This window comes from Balaenoptera borealis (genome assembly GCF_965194805.1).
Source record: "Balaenoptera borealis genome assembly, chromosome: 8".
Lineage (NCBI taxonomy): Eukaryota > Metazoa > Chordata > Mammalia > Artiodactyla > Balaenopteridae > Balaenoptera > Balaenoptera borealis.
Window position 1 is genome coordinate 25,558,415 of NC_138865.1, and position 16,407 is coordinate 25,574,821.

General features: G+C 59.2%; 1 protein-coding gene across 2 annotated transcripts; it reads right to left on the reverse strand.

Annotated features, from left to right (window-relative positions):
* Positions 1 to 7,358: 7,358 nt before the first annotated feature.
* On the reverse strand, positions 7,359 to 11,073 carry BARX1 (BARX homeobox 1). 2 transcript variants are annotated; one of them, XM_082400537.1, is made up of 4 exons: positions 10,704 to 11,073; positions 8,675 to 8,966; positions 8,508 to 8,587; positions 7,359 to 8,111 (listed from the first exon to the last, which is right to left on the reverse strand). In XM_082400537.1, the coding sequence occupies exons 1-4, from the start codon at positions 10,924 to 10,926 to the stop codon at positions 7,861 to 7,863; spliced, it is 846 nt and encodes a 281-aa protein (XP_082256663.1). In that variant the 5' UTR covers positions 10,927 to 11,073; the 3' UTR covers positions 7,359 to 7,860. The 2 variants fall into 2 exon arrangements, with proteins under 2 accessions (XP_082256663.1, XP_082256664.1); XM_082400538.1 differs by having other exon boundaries at positions 7,360 to 8,111; positions 8,508 to 8,592.
* Positions 11,074 to 16,407: the final 5,334 nt, after the last annotated feature.

Genomic DNA, 16,407 nt, shown 5'->3' on the forward strand with positions numbered 1-16,407 from the left:
AACGAGTAGAGCTCCCCAAGGCCAGACCCAGGGTCTTGACAATCACCCTGCCCCTGCCTCAGTGTACCACCACAAGGCCCTGGGAGGAGAGGCCTTGCATTCTAGAGCCTGCTGGAGCGAAGGCCAGGCTAACCATTGTCATATGAGATCTTCACGCACATCCTCAGCACGTGTTGAGGCGGAAGTACTTGGCCCAGGATCTCCCAGCCTGTAAGTGGCATTCACTCTTCTGGTCCATAGATGCTTCTTGTGCATCTACCACATCCCAGGCACTGTCCCAGGAATGAGGGCGCAGGGATAAGCAGAACAGGCAGCGTCTCTGCCTTCCCAGTGGGACAGCTGGCCAGAAATCCATCAACTGATAACCGCTCCAAAAACTGCACACAATGATAAGTGCCACGAAGACACATGTGGGGGCTGCTTCCTTGACAACACCCGAGTCACTCCCATCAGCCCCTGAGACACCACGCAAACATCACGTCATACCCTCAAAATAATTTTTAAAATCCTTTGTGAGAAAATCCTGCTTGCTAAGTGATCAGGCACCTCAAGGAGGATATGAGGTTTTATTATTGGTCCCTATTTTAAAGAGAGGGAAACTGAGGCACAAAAAAGACAGATAGCTCACCCAAGGTCACACAGCTAGTGAGTGGTGTGTCGGGATTTGAACCTAAGCTAGCATGGCCCTCAACCACCAAGCCAGTCTGCCTCCATTGCTCTCAGCTAAACCTTCATAGGAATCTACTTGGGGTTGAGGATGCAGAGCTGAAACAGTAAGTTGCTCTGGCCTGAATTTATACCCCAGCTCTGCCTATGTAAGTATAGGCAAGTCATCTGTTTTCTGAGCTTCAGTTTCCTCATCTGTGAAATGGACTTGGTAGTCTCCAACTTGAAGGGCTTCAAGATTAACCTTGATGACAATTAACCAAAGCAGTGCCCAGTGTTGGTGCTCCATAAATGGCGGGGGCAGTGGTGGCACACTTACAAGCTCAGGGAGGGCACTGGGTTCCAGCTGGGCTCCAAGGCTGGGGGACGATGCTGCTATGAGCTCCCCCACCACATCCCCCCAGGAGACACCTGGAGGGTGCCCAGCTCCAGGACCAGGTCAAACCCCTCCAGAGCCCACCCTGCTTATGCCCAGCCCACCTGCCCCTGTTCACACAGGAAAGAAGTACCCTGCAGGGACCCTGGAAGGGAAAGAGCCCAGCCTGGCATCCTCCAAGCTCTGGGAGTTTTCTGAGCATCTGCAGTGCACACCCAACCCAGCAAGAACCGGGAGGTCTGAATCCAGGTCTGTCTGGCTGCAAATCCAGTGTTCCTGTTGCTCAGGAGAATGTCAGGTGGAAAGGAGCTGCTGCTGGGGGCTGTCAGGATTGAGACAGCCACGCCCCAAGACAGACTCCAGGCAAATGCACAGGGCATCACAGCAGAGGTGAGTGCCAGCCAGCAAGGCAAGACAGAGTAAGCCACCCTGGAAATAACAAGGGAGCCCCAACCTGGAGGAAGAGAAAGGACACACAGCAGGGGAGTGCAGGGAAGAACATCAAGGCCCAGGAACAGCATGAGCAAGGGCCCTGAGGAAAGAAGGAGCTTGGCATATTTGAGAGGCTGAAATACAGCAAGTCAACCGCAGGCAAAGGCACTTTAGACTGCTTTCCATTTTCCCCACCGTCTACCAGGCAACACACTCCTGTGCTCAAGGTCACATGGTGGTCTGGGAGACAGCGTGCCCTAGGAAGAACCCCATTCCTGCTACCACCTTCCTTGCCCCCCTTCCCTTTTATTATCTCCTGTCTGTAACTCTCGTTTCTGCCCCCTTTCCCCACCTTTCTCCTCTGTTTCTCTCCATCTCCACTGAGTCTCCTCACTCCCCTTTAGCTGTTTCTTTACCCCCTCCACCTCCTCTCTCTCTCTCTCTCTCTCTCTGCACCCTCCCCCAAACGCTTCTACATTGGTACTCCATTATTGCATCTCCTATCTCTCCAACTCTCTCTTTTTTGTCTCTCCTCTCTCCTGGTTTCTACCTCCTGCCCCAGGCCAGTCCCCAGGGCTTGCTCCCGCCTCCACCTGCCCCTTCCCCACGCGGGTGCCGCCTCCTGTGCGCAGCGCCTCAAGCCTCGCTAATGTGTTTCGCATGGCGCGTCAGTCAAACGCCCTTCTAATGTCCTTAAAGCACGCAGAAAATTGCATCCTTATGAAAAAGAACAAAAAAGCAAATTGCCCGGTGGAGGCGGAGCGGCCGCGGGGCTCTGGTGGCCCAGAGTTCAGAGGGGCTGAACTGGCAGAGGTCTGCCGTTGGCAGGAACCAGAATGCCACCTCCTCCCCGCCGCCTTCCAGGCAGCACCGACACCTACCTTCTCACCTCCTTACGCACTACTTTTGCCCACCTCTCCACGTTTGTTCCCACCACTCTGACCTTGTTCTGTGTCTTTAAGGCCAAGCTCCAAATTGCCTCAGAACCTTTGCACTTGCTATGTCCACTGCCAGGTAGGCATTCCTTCTTGTCATTCTGGTCTCAACTGAAGAGTCAGCTCCTGAGAGAGACTCTCCCTGACCACCCTGACTAAATCTGCCATCACACTAATTGTCTATCACCTGCTTTATTTTCTACAAGGCATTTGTTACTTCCTGAAATCATCTTGTAGATTTAATTGTGGCGTCTATGCTTCCAACATGAGCTCCTTGCGTCAGAGACTGAGTGCCCCATGACTAGCACAGTGCCTGACACACAGCAGGCATTTAATAGATACTTGGTAAACAAATGGATGAGACTCATTCTGGGCAGGCAGGGGCCATTGGTGACCCTAAACCATCTAGAATATAGCAAGCTGATGGGTAAGGGGCAGTGGAGACCCACAGAGCTGAAATCAGATCCAAATTCTGCTGCTGACAGCTGTGTGTCCCTGGGCAAGTTGCCTAACATCTCTGAGCATTATCTTCATCTTCAGAATGGGAGTAGGGCACCTATCTTACCGGGCTGTAACTGGACCAATGAGGAGGGAAGGGCCTGTGTCCCAGTCCTGAGAACCCCACCACATTCAGTTACTGCTTGTTAAATGAATGAATGGCCCAAGAAAGAGCTTGATTAATATCAGACAGTCCATGATAGCGCTGATGTCAGACACCGTTATTTCCTGAAACACTTCTGGAAAAATTTTAAAACATTGCCAATGAAGACATAACCCAGTGTTTTTTTAGCACCTAAAATTTTTATCCTATACTTACTCAAGGATCTCTTTTGGGCTTAATAAGGCATAAATTTCTATCACAGATCACTACTGAGTTTACATTAAAAGGAAACAATCAAGGAAATCAATGGACTGAGTGTTCCTAAAACTTCTCCAAGGTCAGAGCCACCTATGAATTGATCCCCCGCACCGCAACCCACAGCACTGTCCCCCTTAGCCTCTGCCTGGTGGGTGAGTGGATCCGAGTTCCCTCCATGCTGTTGCCCTGTGTCTTCCTGCACCTTGAGGAAGATCCCTTCCTCCCCCCAGGCTTTGTGGCTTTCTCCATCGAGAGTTGGTGACTGAGAGGTGAGGGGCCTCCACTGTCCAGCCAAGGACACCTCCTTAGGGACAGTCACATCCTGCAGACACACGGCCCACAGTGCCTGGAACATACACCCCCCCAACTGTCATATGAACCCAGATTTCAGAAATGGGAAGATGCCCTCTTAAAGTCAATGAGATGCAGTGTAATACAATGTGAGAACTAGGACAAAGGGAACTTTTGAAGTCACAAAAGGGAGGGGCCCCTGCAAAGGCAGGAGGACCACCTTCTGCTGCACCATGGATGTGGAGTGGCCTAGGGACCAAGGTCAACGAAGAACTTGGCCTAGAGCCAGGCTGACTCAGATGCATGACCCTGTTGCTGTTGTCACCTTTCCGCACTGCCCACCTATGAGGAGTGAGGAGTCCTGGCTTCCTTACTTCCCTAAAGTGGGGCTGGGAGGATGGTTTTGGAGATGTTTCTTTCAGCTCAGAAAGTCTGGGGCCAGACTGAACTGGAGGGGCCTATGGGGCCTCTGTGGTCATTCTTAGCCTGGCTGCAGCCCTTGAGAAACCTGGGCCTGGAGAGGCCTTGGGGGCAGAGGCTCGGGGGATCAGGTGGTCCCTTGAGTGTAGAAACGAAATCAGGCAGTGGGGCAACCAAAGACGGAGGAGATGCCTGGTTTCTCCTCGGACCCTGGAGCTCCAGGAAGGTCCCTAGGAAGTGTTGCTTACTCCAGGTTGAGCGGCGGCTGGGCGCTGCTCCAGGCCCTGGTTTCCCCTTAGGTACAGTAAGAGAGCACCCTCCGGCTCCAGGAGACGCAAACCTCGCACCTGGCCAGGTTAATGTAGCCCTGGGGTCTCTGTTTCTTTTCTTCCACGTTATGGGTTCTCACCACTGACCCTCCAGGAGAATCCAGAACAGGGAAAGGGTGTAAACCCGAGTAAACTTTAGTTTATAAAAAGAGGGGCGGCAGGGGGGGGATGGGGAGCCCCCGCCCGGTTGCGCCTGTCATATCCTGGTGGTGCCGGCTCCGCGCAAAAGCAGCGGCTAGTCGGAGGCTCTGAAACGGGGTGCGGACCCCAGGCCGGCCGCGAGAGGCCCACTTTCCCCTGAACGCTTCCTGCGATCCTGGCCTGAGCTGAGCGCCGCACAGAGCTAGGCTCCCGCTTCCGACAAGGAGAACGACTTGCTCAGGATCGGGGTCACAATCCCCCATCTCCGGCCTGCTCCCCAGCCAAACCTCCCCCAAAGTCCCCCTTCTTGCCCAGGCCCCTACCCCCACCCCATAAAGCCCAGAAGCGCAAACTTCGCTCTCGCCTCCGAGCGCTGCTGTCTGGCTAATCCCGGGTGCTGCTCACGGGGTCCTGGCCGCCACGGGCGTTCCCCGTCCACCTCCATTCCAGGTCCACTTCTCTCGCGAGACACCCGAGCCCTCTCCCAGCCCCGGCTTCGGGCCCCGGGCTCCGGGCTCCGGAGACACAGCCGCGACCTCCTTTGCTCTCTGGTGTGGTCTCCGGGTTTTGTTTCCCAGGACGCTGGGGCGGAGAAGAGATTCGTGCGGCAGAGGGGGAGGGAGCGAGAAGACCGTCCCTCCCCGAAGGCCCGGGCCTGGAGTGAGGGGAGCGGTTGCCAAGAGGCAGGGAGGGGGCTTCCGCACTGGGTGGCCCGGGTGGCCGGGGTGGGGTGTCACTCAGGCCGCGAGACTGCATCACCGTCCGTGGATAGGTTGCCGCTCTTCACCTAGAGTCCTGGTTCTGCGGGCTACGGTCCGCGGTGGAAGTCTTGGGATGGGCAGTAAAACTTCTGCCTCCGAGCCTTCGGTTTTTTCTGGAGCGGGCCTGAGCTTCCATCGGGTCTCATAGGAATTACGCAAGCAAGGAACCCCGAGGTGCCAGGACGCGGCCAGCGCGCGGCCCGGTCCTCTCCCGGGCCTCCGGGTCTCGATCTGCTGCAGTCACCCCGTGCCCTGTCCGCCGAGGAGCACAGCAACGCAGGCAGTGACAGAAACCCCTCCCACCCCCTCTCGCACTGGAATCTGGATCCCCTCGTTTGGGGCCCAGCTCCCCCACTGACCGGCTGGTGACCTCGTGACAGCAGTGCCCCCATCAGGTTCCCCAGCTGTGCCTGGAGGGGTTGTACTCACTGGAATACTGGGGCCCTTGCGCTGTGGCACCGGATTCGCTGTATGCCCTTCCTCTCTCCCTCCCTCTTAGAGCCCTAGTGCTTTACGGCCCTTTCCTCCAGTTCAGTGAGGGGGCTGCCTTGGGGAAACACCACAGAACCACAAGGCAATCTGCCCGAGGTTGCATTCCTCAGATTTAATAAAACCTGAGGACCCCGAACGAGGTCCCAGAATGGACTGAAGGAGTGTGGGTCACTACACCTCCTCTCTCCTCTTCCACCCTCCTTCCACAACTCTGCATAGTTAACAAAGGCTGTGCTGGAATCTCTGTTCCCCAAGCCCAGGAGGGACAGAACTCGAATTTTCACTCCCACCCCTGCCGCACTTTGAGGTGGAGAGGATTAAACTCAGTAGTGTACCTGACTTGTCTAGCCTGGTCCTGGCTCAGGAAGGTTACAGCAGGACCACTACATTGAGCAGAACTGGGGGTAACCCTAAGGGCTGGAAGGGATTAGGAGGTACACTCATACACTGATGGTCCATTCCTTCCCTCCAGACTGCAGGTTTTCTCAGGCCCTTCAGGGGACAGTGGCAAGTGAATATTCTGGGAGCTGTTTCGAGGTTAAGTTAAGAGCCTAGAAAGGGAGCTTATTTTCCAAAGACTTGGCAGGGCTGGGGCTTGCAGAGAATTGCCTGCTGCCCTCAGAAAACACCCTCTTTCTCACTCCTCCCAGCCTTAAACCAAGGCCTGAGATTCTCGGGTACCAGTAATCCAAGTGCAGGTTTCAGGAAAGTGCGATCAAGCAGCGATTTAAAAAGGAAGTCATCAGCCGCTGCAGGTGGAGGCCATAACGGTTTTCACATTCTGAAATGCAAAGTCTGCATCTCAGCATAATGTTCCTGACTCTCTTTCCCTCTTATTTGCACCTGCAAGGACCTGGTTTCAAATCTCCGTCCTGTTTGGAACTCTGCAGGACCAAGTTTCCATCTCTCCCCAAGCTTTAACCAGCAAAGTGGCCATTTTTCCATTTCCATACCCTGGTGGTAGTCCTAGGAAGCACAAAAACAGGAACCAACATGGAAGCTCCCAGCCCAGACTAGACCAGAGAAGAGGCAACCGAGGCTTTCCGTGTGTGGGGGGGCAGGGGGAGGGGAGGAGGGCAAACACGTGTCACCAAGCCGCGCCCCTGGAAAGGGCACCCTGCGTGACCTTGAGCAGTTTGGAGTCCTCGGCCCTCTGCCTCGGTCAGGTACCCCCACAGGTGCCCGTACTCGGCTGCCAGATGCCTCCCTCCTGTGTATACCGTGGAAAACTTGAAAACTCAGGGAGGCAGGCGCCTCTGCAGGCTGGAGCTGCTGATGGTGGCCGGCCTCTGTGCAAATCCCGAGTCCTTGGTTTCCCGTAGGCCTCAGGAAGGGCTGGCCGGTACAATCTCAAGGACCTCGCAGTTAGTCCTTAAAGCCCCAGGAGACTGAACCAACAACAGGAGGCGGCTCTCAGCCCCGGACAACTTCCGGAGTGAGCGCCTAGGTGGCCTCGGGCTGGTGACCCCTGTGTAGCCCGGTTGCTACCGTCTGAAGTGCCCTGGGCTGAGAAGGAAGGGGAGGGAGGTTCAGAGTGGCCCTCATGCCCAGAGTGGAAGCGATTCCTAGGATCATGCAGCGACCGAGCTGCCTGCGTGCCCGGCCCGGGCCAGGTGGAGCAGGTCACGGCTCGCGTCCACGTAGCCCGGGGAAAGGATGTTTCAGAAAACACTGCGCGTGTCCCTCTTACCTCGCCGCGCCCCCCCGCCAACGTCGCGGATTCAGAACCCCCCCCCATCAAGTCCCGCTGTGTCATAAAATATTTTATTGGAAAAAAATCACCGTCTTCGTAAGAGAGGGGTAGGAGCCCCAGCGACGTAGGGTTGTCCGGGCGCCATCTCGGGCCGTGGTGGCCTGCGCCGGACCGCGGGGTCCCCCGACGCGCGGAAGCGGGTGTGTGCCTGGAGGCGTCCGGGCCCGGGGGGCCGGCCTGAGGCGAGTGGGGGGGTGCAGGATAGGATCGGGGCGTGAATGCTCGTGGAGCGCCTGGCGACGGGGAGCGCCGAGAGGAGGCGACCTTCCGCCGCGCTGGACGTGTTTCCAGGCTAGGGCCCGCGAGCGCACGGGTTTGGCTTCAGGGTCTGTCCTTCCTTGTTTGGCCCCTAAATGTCCGCATTCAAGGTAATAATAAAAAGTTTAGAAAGCAAACGGCGTGGACTCAGAAGGGCCGATTCGCGGCTTCCGGCGGGTTACGGGGGCCGCGTACTGCGCTGGGGTTCCCTGGGCCCGAACCCTCTGCCGCGCTCAGTCCTCGTGGCTCCGGTCGCCGGCCTCGCCCGGCGCCTCCGCCGGCTTCTCCGCCTCCTTGGCGCGCTCCTGCTCCGTGAGCTGTTCGCTCGTGGGGATGGAGTTCTTCTTGGGCCTCCCCTTGGGCTTGGTGGGAGACTCGAGGCCGCCGCCCTGCAGCACCTGCGCGGGAGACGGGCGGCACCGCGGTGAGCTGGGACTGGGCCGGGGACCCCCGCGCCCTGTGCCTAGGCAGGGCCTGTAGAGCCCAACGAGGCCATTCGAGGCCGCGCCTAGCCCCCGGGAAATGGCGGCCATTTGTCTGAGCGCTGCTAGGGAAAAGCGACCAGAGGGTCCGGCAGAGGCGTTCAAGGCTTCCAGGAATCCTGAGGGTTCAGGGAGCACGAAAGGAGGTGGGCTAGGGCACGCAGTGGGACAGAGAGCAGAGAGGGTCCCTCTGGGCACCAGGGACCGAGGGAATCGGGAGGGTTGGGCATAAGTCTCCATGGGGAGCAGCTCTTGAAGGCTACAGGGGCACGGCCGCAAATAGAGGGCGCAGAATGCCACAAAAACACTCACTATTTTCTTCCACTTCATCCTTCGATTCTGGTACCACGTCTTCACCTGCAACTGGCTCAGACCCAGAGACTCGGCGAGATCTATTCTGGAAAGAGCGGGGTGCACCCTCAGCAGGGCAAGCAGCCCCCCTCCCCCTACCCGCTGGGCTTAGCCTGGCCCCGCGCTACCTGTCGGGCGTGGAGAGGTACTTCTGCTTCTCGAAGCGTTTCTCTAGGCCCATCAGCTGCAGCTCGGTGAACACGGTGCGGCTCCGACGCCCCTTCTTGGCCTTGGTGCCCGGCTCCCCGGCGCCAGGCGCCTCCAGCTTCCCGCGGAGCTGCAGCTCGAGCGGCAGGTGCGGCGCGCCGGCAGCGCCGGGCAACCCAGGCCCCGCGGCAAGCAGCGCCGAGCCCAACCCGGAGCAGCCAAGCGGCGCCAGCGGGAACTTAAACACTGCCGCCTGCTCGGCCTTCAGCACGGCTGCGGGGAGAAAGTGGGGAGCCGGGTGAGCTCGGGCCTTGCTCCTCCTCCTGGAGATCCTCGCACCATGCGCTCTAGCCGAGAGCTCTCTCTCAGCCGGTGACCCCAACACAAAACCTTCGTGCTGGCCGGGAAGTGAGAGATTTGCTCTAGGCACCTAGGCTGAGCCTCCTCGACGCCAGGGTCCCCAGAGTCTGGGAAGGGGACCTCCCCTACCCGGGCTCTGCCTGGCATTCCCCAGGCCCCAGCTGCTCTGAGATTTCAGGATTCTGAATGAACAAGGTCGAAGCTCCCAAACACATAGAGTATGTGTCACGGAAAAGGGAAACCAAGAAAAAACGGCACAGACTTAGGAAGATAAGCATTTGCCCCAACTAAATAGGCTTTGCTGCATTCGGCGGGGGTTGGGGGGAAGTTTCAGTGGAGGAAGCACATCTGCTCTTCTGTGCAGGGCAAAACAGCCAATTCAGAAGGGCAGACAGCGGGTTGTCAGCAGGGGTGAAGTTGGGCGCTTCCTGGAAATTCCAAAGCACCCCAAGAAATGGGAAATTTGTTCTTCCTGTTTTCTCTGTTTAGACTCTTCCCCACGAAGACGTTTCAGTTTTCATTAGTCCTAAACGATTTTTTTTTTGCCCGCTTCAAACGAATTATTAACAGTGCAGCTGGAGGCAAAGGGCAGCAGAGATTGGACTCAAAACGAACAAACTGGCCCTGCTGCCCCCCAGGCAGGCGGAGCACTGGCTGGAGCGTCACTGGATGTGGAGGAAGTCAGCTCCCTGGGCTGAGGTCACGCTAGAATGTAGGAGGGCTCCCTGCCCAGATAGGTATCTCACTACCAGTGAGTGCTAGCCCCGATGGAGTCGGGAAAGGCCCAGGCAAGATGTGTGGGTGAATATGAGGAGAGAGCCCAGAGGGGAGAAAGGATCCTTGGTGGAAGGTGAGAAAGGAAGGGCAGACCCACCCCACTGAGAGAGGCCGGTTGGAGAGAGATGCGGAAAGGCCAGAAGAAGGGTTGCAGTGGAGAGGGAACGGCAGGTCAAGGCAGGGCCCCGACAAGGAAAGAAGAGAACCGAAAGGGACAGAAAAAGCCTGAGTTGCTGGTTCAAGCTCTGCCAAGGCGCAGCCGACCTGGAGCAGAAGGGCCATTCGGGCAGCAGCTCACAAATAAGCCTCTTGTCCCCAGGCAAGGCCCAAGGGGCTCTGTGCTACAGCACAGGTCGTTTCATCGTCAGCCTGAGACCCTGGGCTCTGGGAGGCTCCGGGCTGGCTCGGGCCAGCGTCAGCCCCCAGCATAGCACTCGGAGACACGGGCCTCTTTCCCAAAGGTCCGGCTTTCCCGGCTTGGGCAGCCGCGGCCACTCCCAGCCAGCTCTCTGTGGGAAGGCCCAGGCGCCCGCGGCCTGAGGTCGCTTTGACCCGAAGTCTGACATTAGCAGTCTGGTCCAGCGCCCACGATGGGGATGAGGGCTCGGGTCCCCGGGCCTGGATTCCTCGGGGCTGGAAACCGCAGGGTCGCAGTGAAGAAGAGAGCGAATGCCCTCCCGGCAGGCCTGGCCCACGGGCACGAGGCCTGGCTTCTGCGCGGCCCAGCGCCTGCCCCCTTTGCTTCCCCGCCGGGAGCGCGCGGAGGGAACGGTCGGGGGCCTGCGTTCCCGGAGCTGCGTCCGGTAGACGCCGCGGCTCGCTTCCTCCCGCCGAGCCCGGCCAGCGCCCCGTGGCCCCAGGCCCCGCACGTACCCAGGTGGCTGTGGAAGGGCCGCGCCGCCAGCAGAGCCTGCACGCCGAACTTGAGCAGCTCGCCCGCGGCGGCGGCGGCGGCGGCTGGAGCGGCGCCCTTGGGCCCCGGAGGCTCAGTGAGGATTTCCTCGATCATGAAGCTGCGGTAGCGGTGCGGCCGGTGGTCGGCGCAACCCTCGGGCGGGCCGAAGCGCGCTGCACCCGGCTCCCCCGGCCGCTGCATCGCGGCGCCCCGGGGCTTGGCGGCGGCAGCAGCTGGGGCGCGGGGCCCGCGCGGGGGTCTAGGCCGGCCCGCAGATCCGGGCGGCGCGCGGGCGCCGGTTCATGCCCCCTCCCCCGCCGGCCGGCCGGGCGGAGGCACAGGGCGCGGGCGGGGCGCGCGGGGCTCGGCCGGTCGGACCCGGGACTGCGCCCCCGCCCCACTCTGCCGCGCCTCTAGCCCCGCCGGCCCCGCGTCACCGCCCCGCCCCGCCCGGCCGCCCCGCCCCGCGTCGCCGCCCCCCACCCCCCAGGCCGAGCCCGAGGGAGGGCCAGAGATGGGAGGGTGGCAGGAGGGAGGGGGCCGGGAGAGGGGCCGACCGTCACAGACAGAGGGAGACCCAGCGGAGCGCACGCCCAAGAAGGATCGAGCAGGAGAGCTCGGGAGACAAGACCCCCGGGGATGGGAGCTGAGGGATCGAGAGAGAGGTGAGAGAGGGTCTACAGCGAGACAGCGAGGGCCACACAGATGCGAGACAGTGACGTGAGGATGCCAGGGACACCGAGACGTGCGCAGAGAGCAACCGACAGAGGCGCGGGAGTCAGCGGGCCCTGACGTGCCGGAGAGCACAGAGGCAAGCAGGACAGAAAGAGGGGGCAGTTAAGAAAGAGATGGGACAGCTATCAAGGCGAGCGGCCTGGGCAGGGTTTAGGGAGCCCCGGAAAGATCGGGAGGAGGAGAGGCAGAGACCCCGAAGCTCGGCTGGAAAGGGGGTGGCGGTGCTCAGCCTCCGTGCCAGGACGCAGGGCCGCGCCCGGGCAGGAGTGCAGCAGTGGGCCGGGTGCACCTCGCAGGGTAGTAGCCTCACCTGTGCCTCAGTTTACCAGGTACCGCCTCATTTCTCCTGAACTGCCCTGAGAGGCAAATTTCTCCAGCCAGAATTTGCTTGTATTACCAAGTGGTATGTGGACACATCTACACAACCCTAGACACTGTGGAGTGGGTTGTGTTCCCCTAGTTCTAGCAAGAGATGGATGCCAGGACAAGGAAAGCCTGCAGCTTTGCCTTTTCGCAGTTTTGGAGCATCAGAGAAAACCAGTACTGGGTGGAGCTGGGTGAGAAGCCACAGGGTGCCCTGGGAGTCTGGGGATAAACTCTGGTGTGACTTGCCTCCTCTCTGAACTGTAAAGTCCCCAATGTGACTGAGGAAGGCCAGAGGCTTTGCTAGCTCCCTCTCTTCATCATTGGGGGAATATAAGTCCAAGTCGTGGGGTGAACAATCCCAAAGCTCAACTCTCCTCTGAGTTTATCTCTTTGGCGATGCCACTCGAGGCAAGCCACTGCCCCATTCTGGACCTCAATCTCCTTACCTGTCCCTGAGAAGATGCTGACACTTGGCTCCAGGGAGGCTGTGAGGACTTAGTGTTGGGGGGGGGAGCCCCGTCCCCATGGGCTCCACAGGGTCTGTTAGGGAGGAGTATATAGTTTGTCCAGGCAAGGAGGGTGGGGTGTCAGTGGAGATGGATGGGTGTCCCCAGGAGACTGGGGAGGGTGCCTGCCCCTCTCCTCCTGCCCATCGGGAGTCCCTCAGCTGGGGTCCTGGGCCACTTCTCCTTCTCTTGTGAGCTCTGCCTGGGGCCTCAGTGGTCACCTCTGAAAAATAGGATCTACCACACCCATGGCCCTGCCCTGCCCCAAGATGGTGCATCTTCTGTAGCTCCAGCTGCTAGTGGTGAGACCCTGGCACCTGCCCCAGACCCTGTGTGGACTGGGAGATGCCCAAGACTCATTGTCCATAGGGACAAAGAGAATGTCTTACCAGAGTCTCTAAGAGCCCAGCTGCCTCTCCCCCTAGATGTTGAGTGACTTCAGCCAGGGCTGCACCTTTCTGAACCTCCCGGCCATCATCAGAACTGAAAGGTGGCCTCCAGGTCCTCCATGTGTGGGTGATCTTGTGAGTCACATAGCTCCTCAGAAGGGGACAGTGTGGGACCTACTAAGAGTGATGGTATCCCATACTAGGCAGGCCTCTATCCCAGTGGGAGGTAGACAGACAGGGGTGGGTCTGTGCCACCTCTGTTGGCCCAGCAGCCACCTGGCAAACAGAGAAAAGCCAGTGTCTCCTGGAGCCCTGGGCAGTCCAGCTGGGACCCCTCCCTAGATAGGTGCTTGGGTGTCACCCAGTCCAACCACCTACTTTCTCAGATGGTGAAACTAAGGCCCGGGAAAAAGAAAGTACTGGCCCAGGGACCACAGTGAGCAGGGTTTGTTTTCTACTGCTCCCTGTATATATGGTATGGGGCCCATTTTTCTCTCACCTCCCTCCACCCAGTAGGGCCCACTGGCCATCTCTTTCTCCTTCTCCTCCTCCCTTCCACATCTTCCTGAGGGCATAGCTTAGTCTGCTGTGAGGGTTAGGCCCAGCCACCCCCACTCCAACCCTTCACCTCCTATTTGGGCCCCTGACTGAAGCCACCTGGTTTTGAACCATCTCTGCTCCACACGATTGCCTCCCTGAAGATCTCAGGTCCTCCAGATGGGAGCTCAGGACCCACATCAGAGGACTTGGGAATCACATTGATCAGCTCTCACCAAATCCATTTTGCCCCCAGTCCTGGGTCAGGTTTAGGGGTAGGAGGTTATTTTCAGGATTGAGGCCTCACCTCTAGGTTTTTGGGAGTCAGAAGACCAGTGCAGTGCAGCCCCCACCCTATTTCACAGGTGCTGAGTGGTCAGAGTGCTTCCCCTCAGCTCCTTGGGATAGTTCCGGGTGGCTGAGGCTGAGGGCTGAGCAGTGGCATCCGCTGGGAATGAGGTCCCAGGGCCATTTTGGGGAATGCCCTGGAGCATTGGAGGTCCGAAGGGCTAAGAGAGCCGGGTCCACCCTGTCACCCCTGAAGGCCCTCCCCTTGGTGGGTAGGCCTCTGATCTCCCCCCTCCTGGGCTGTCTGTACACCGCGTGATCCCAAAGCAGACCTACAGATAAACCCCTTTTAGGCGAAAAAATGCTCAAAACAGCAGCAGGGCCTCCTCTGCTCGGGAATTGCAGCATTGTTGGCTGGGAAAGGATTCCCAGAGAGAGGGGTCCCTCCTCCCTGCGGGAACAGAGGCCCAGAGAAGGAAAGCCCCCCCGCACCCCGGGCGACGGGGCCTCGGGGCCTGTCCCGAGGTCCCAGCCTTGCAATCCCCACCCCAGGGGCGCAGCCGCCGTGCCCAACTCCTGGGACCCAGCCTGGGCCTCCAGCCGCCGTTGCCGCCGCGAAAATCCCGGAAACCGTCCGCTCTCGGCGGGCGCAGTGGAAAAGGTGACCTCAGCGCCCGCGGCCAGCCACCCTCACCGGCGGCCAGGCGGCGAGGGGCTTCGGGCGGCAGGGGGGGGTCTCGGCGCCGCCCGGACGCCGGGTGAGGCCCTCTCCCCACCGCTGTTCTGCTCCTCAGACCCCACGGCCGCGTTGGAGGGGCAACGCGAGGGAGAGGGTTACCTCCCTCCTTGATCGAACCCTCTCAGGCCAGGCATGCAGGTTCCAGAACTTCTCCTCCTCCACCTAAGCCCTCCTCCTCCCCTGGCGCCTCCCGGGTCGGTTTCTGGAGCCGATTGGGCGAAGGGGTCCCCGAACCATTGTACAGATGGGGAAGCTGAGTCCGGATGTGGGCAGGCCTAGGCAAGGCTGGTAGCCAAGGTCTGGGTGCTTCTGCATTACCTGGAGTGTTCTGGGCCCAGCTCCCTCTCCAGCACCCACCCAACCCTGGCCCTTTTCCGTTCGTCCCCTCTCCCAGTTGTCGCGGGTTTGTATCCTACTTGGCAAAGCAGAGTTGGGGATGGGAACCAAGGGGCGGTTTCTTCTGGACCGGTCAGCTCACCTCCAGGTGCAACCGCCCAGAAGCTGCCAACGGGGAGTCCTACACCTCCCCCTACCCCCAGCTGACAGACCGGGAAACCGAGCCCCGAAGAGCTTCGCTGTCCCTGCCCCTGCTCCCCACGCCCTGTGCCGGACCTCCTCTTTGAGGACGCGCACGGTCAGCGCCCGGAATGAAGGTCATCCTCCACTCGCTTCTGTCTGTAAGCTGTCGCTTCTGATTGTCCCCGGCCCAGGGCAGGCTGGCGCTGGAGGCCGTGGCTCTCAGGCGGGCGCACCGGCTCGGTCTCCGTGGGCAATGCCAGAAGGAAGCCACCTGCACTCTGCCGGGAACGCATCGTTCGGTCTGAGGCCCGTGCCCGTTCTTGCTCCCAGTGTCTGGATCCAAGACTGCCGACATCTGTCTTGCCTTCAAAACAGAAAATCTCGAGGTTACAAAATTACTCCGTCTCCACGCTCGCAAGTCACATCTCCCGGTGACCGCACAATCACTTTCTCGTTGGCGAAATGGGTCTCTAATGATGCCTTCCTTTATGAACATTTCGAAGTCATGTGTGGACTTTTCGTTTTGAATCATTTCAAACACCTGTGAGCTCGGAGCGCAAAGCGCGTTTTGGGACAGCACCTTGAGACACATTCCTCTCTCTCCCTTTCAAATTCTCCGTCTTCAAGTAATTTACAAATTTGTTCCTTTGGAAATAGTTACTTTATTTTTGTTTTGTAGCTAATTTTTAATGTGTGATTTTCTTTAGAAGTGTGAGTTTTAAAAGATAGATCCATAGGTAGGTAGTAATTGCCTTGACGTAGCTAGGACCCGGTTTTTGATGCCCCCAGAAACCCAAAGCGATCCTGCTGGTCACAGCGCAGACCCCGGGCCGTTCTGCACCACACCCCTCTCCCGACTCCCAGGCATTTCAGCCTGGCCCGGGAGGCTCTAGCAGCTACCTTGGTTCCTAGTAGAGTCGTGAGAAATAGCGGCACCCGAGGCCACACCCAGGGCCCGGAAGTAGTGGCCGCGGGTGCCTCAGCTCGCTGGGGCCACAAGGCTTGCTCAGGAGCTGCTGCGCGCGGATACCGAGGCCGTATGTGGGCAGCCCGGGGAACTCCCGCGGGCTTCTCCTGGTGGCGTGCGCGGGTCCTTCCAGAACGTGCCCTGAGACAAGGGCGCCGTGCTCCGGGGACACGGGTGCCAGGACCAGGAGGCTGGGTCCGACTCCCGCTCGGGCGCCAGTCAGGGACCCCAGTTCAGGCTCCAAGCCCTTCTGGCCTTCGGAGAGAGAGGGGGTCAGTGCTGGCCGCCCCATTACGGCAGGTGTCCGCTAGCCCGGGTCACTGCCCTCCTGAAGCCGCGGGACTGGCCTCGGCGACACTGCAGAAAAGGAGAGGCCCCATGACGGAGACCTGTCCCTCCAGCCAGACGGGTGGGCAAGGTTCATGAAAAGGGCTCGAGCTTTTCTTTTCTTTCTTTTTCTTTCCCTTCCTTCTTTGCTCTCCTTTCTCTCTTCCCTCCCTCCATCCGTTTACCCTCTTTCTTCTTTAACTCGCCTTCCTTTGCCTGCTTCTCCGTCTTCAGTTGGGCTCTGGTTCTCTTCTTCCCTGCTGCTTTGCTCTCCCTTTCCCTGTTTCCTTTAGTCAGAAGGACGCCCAC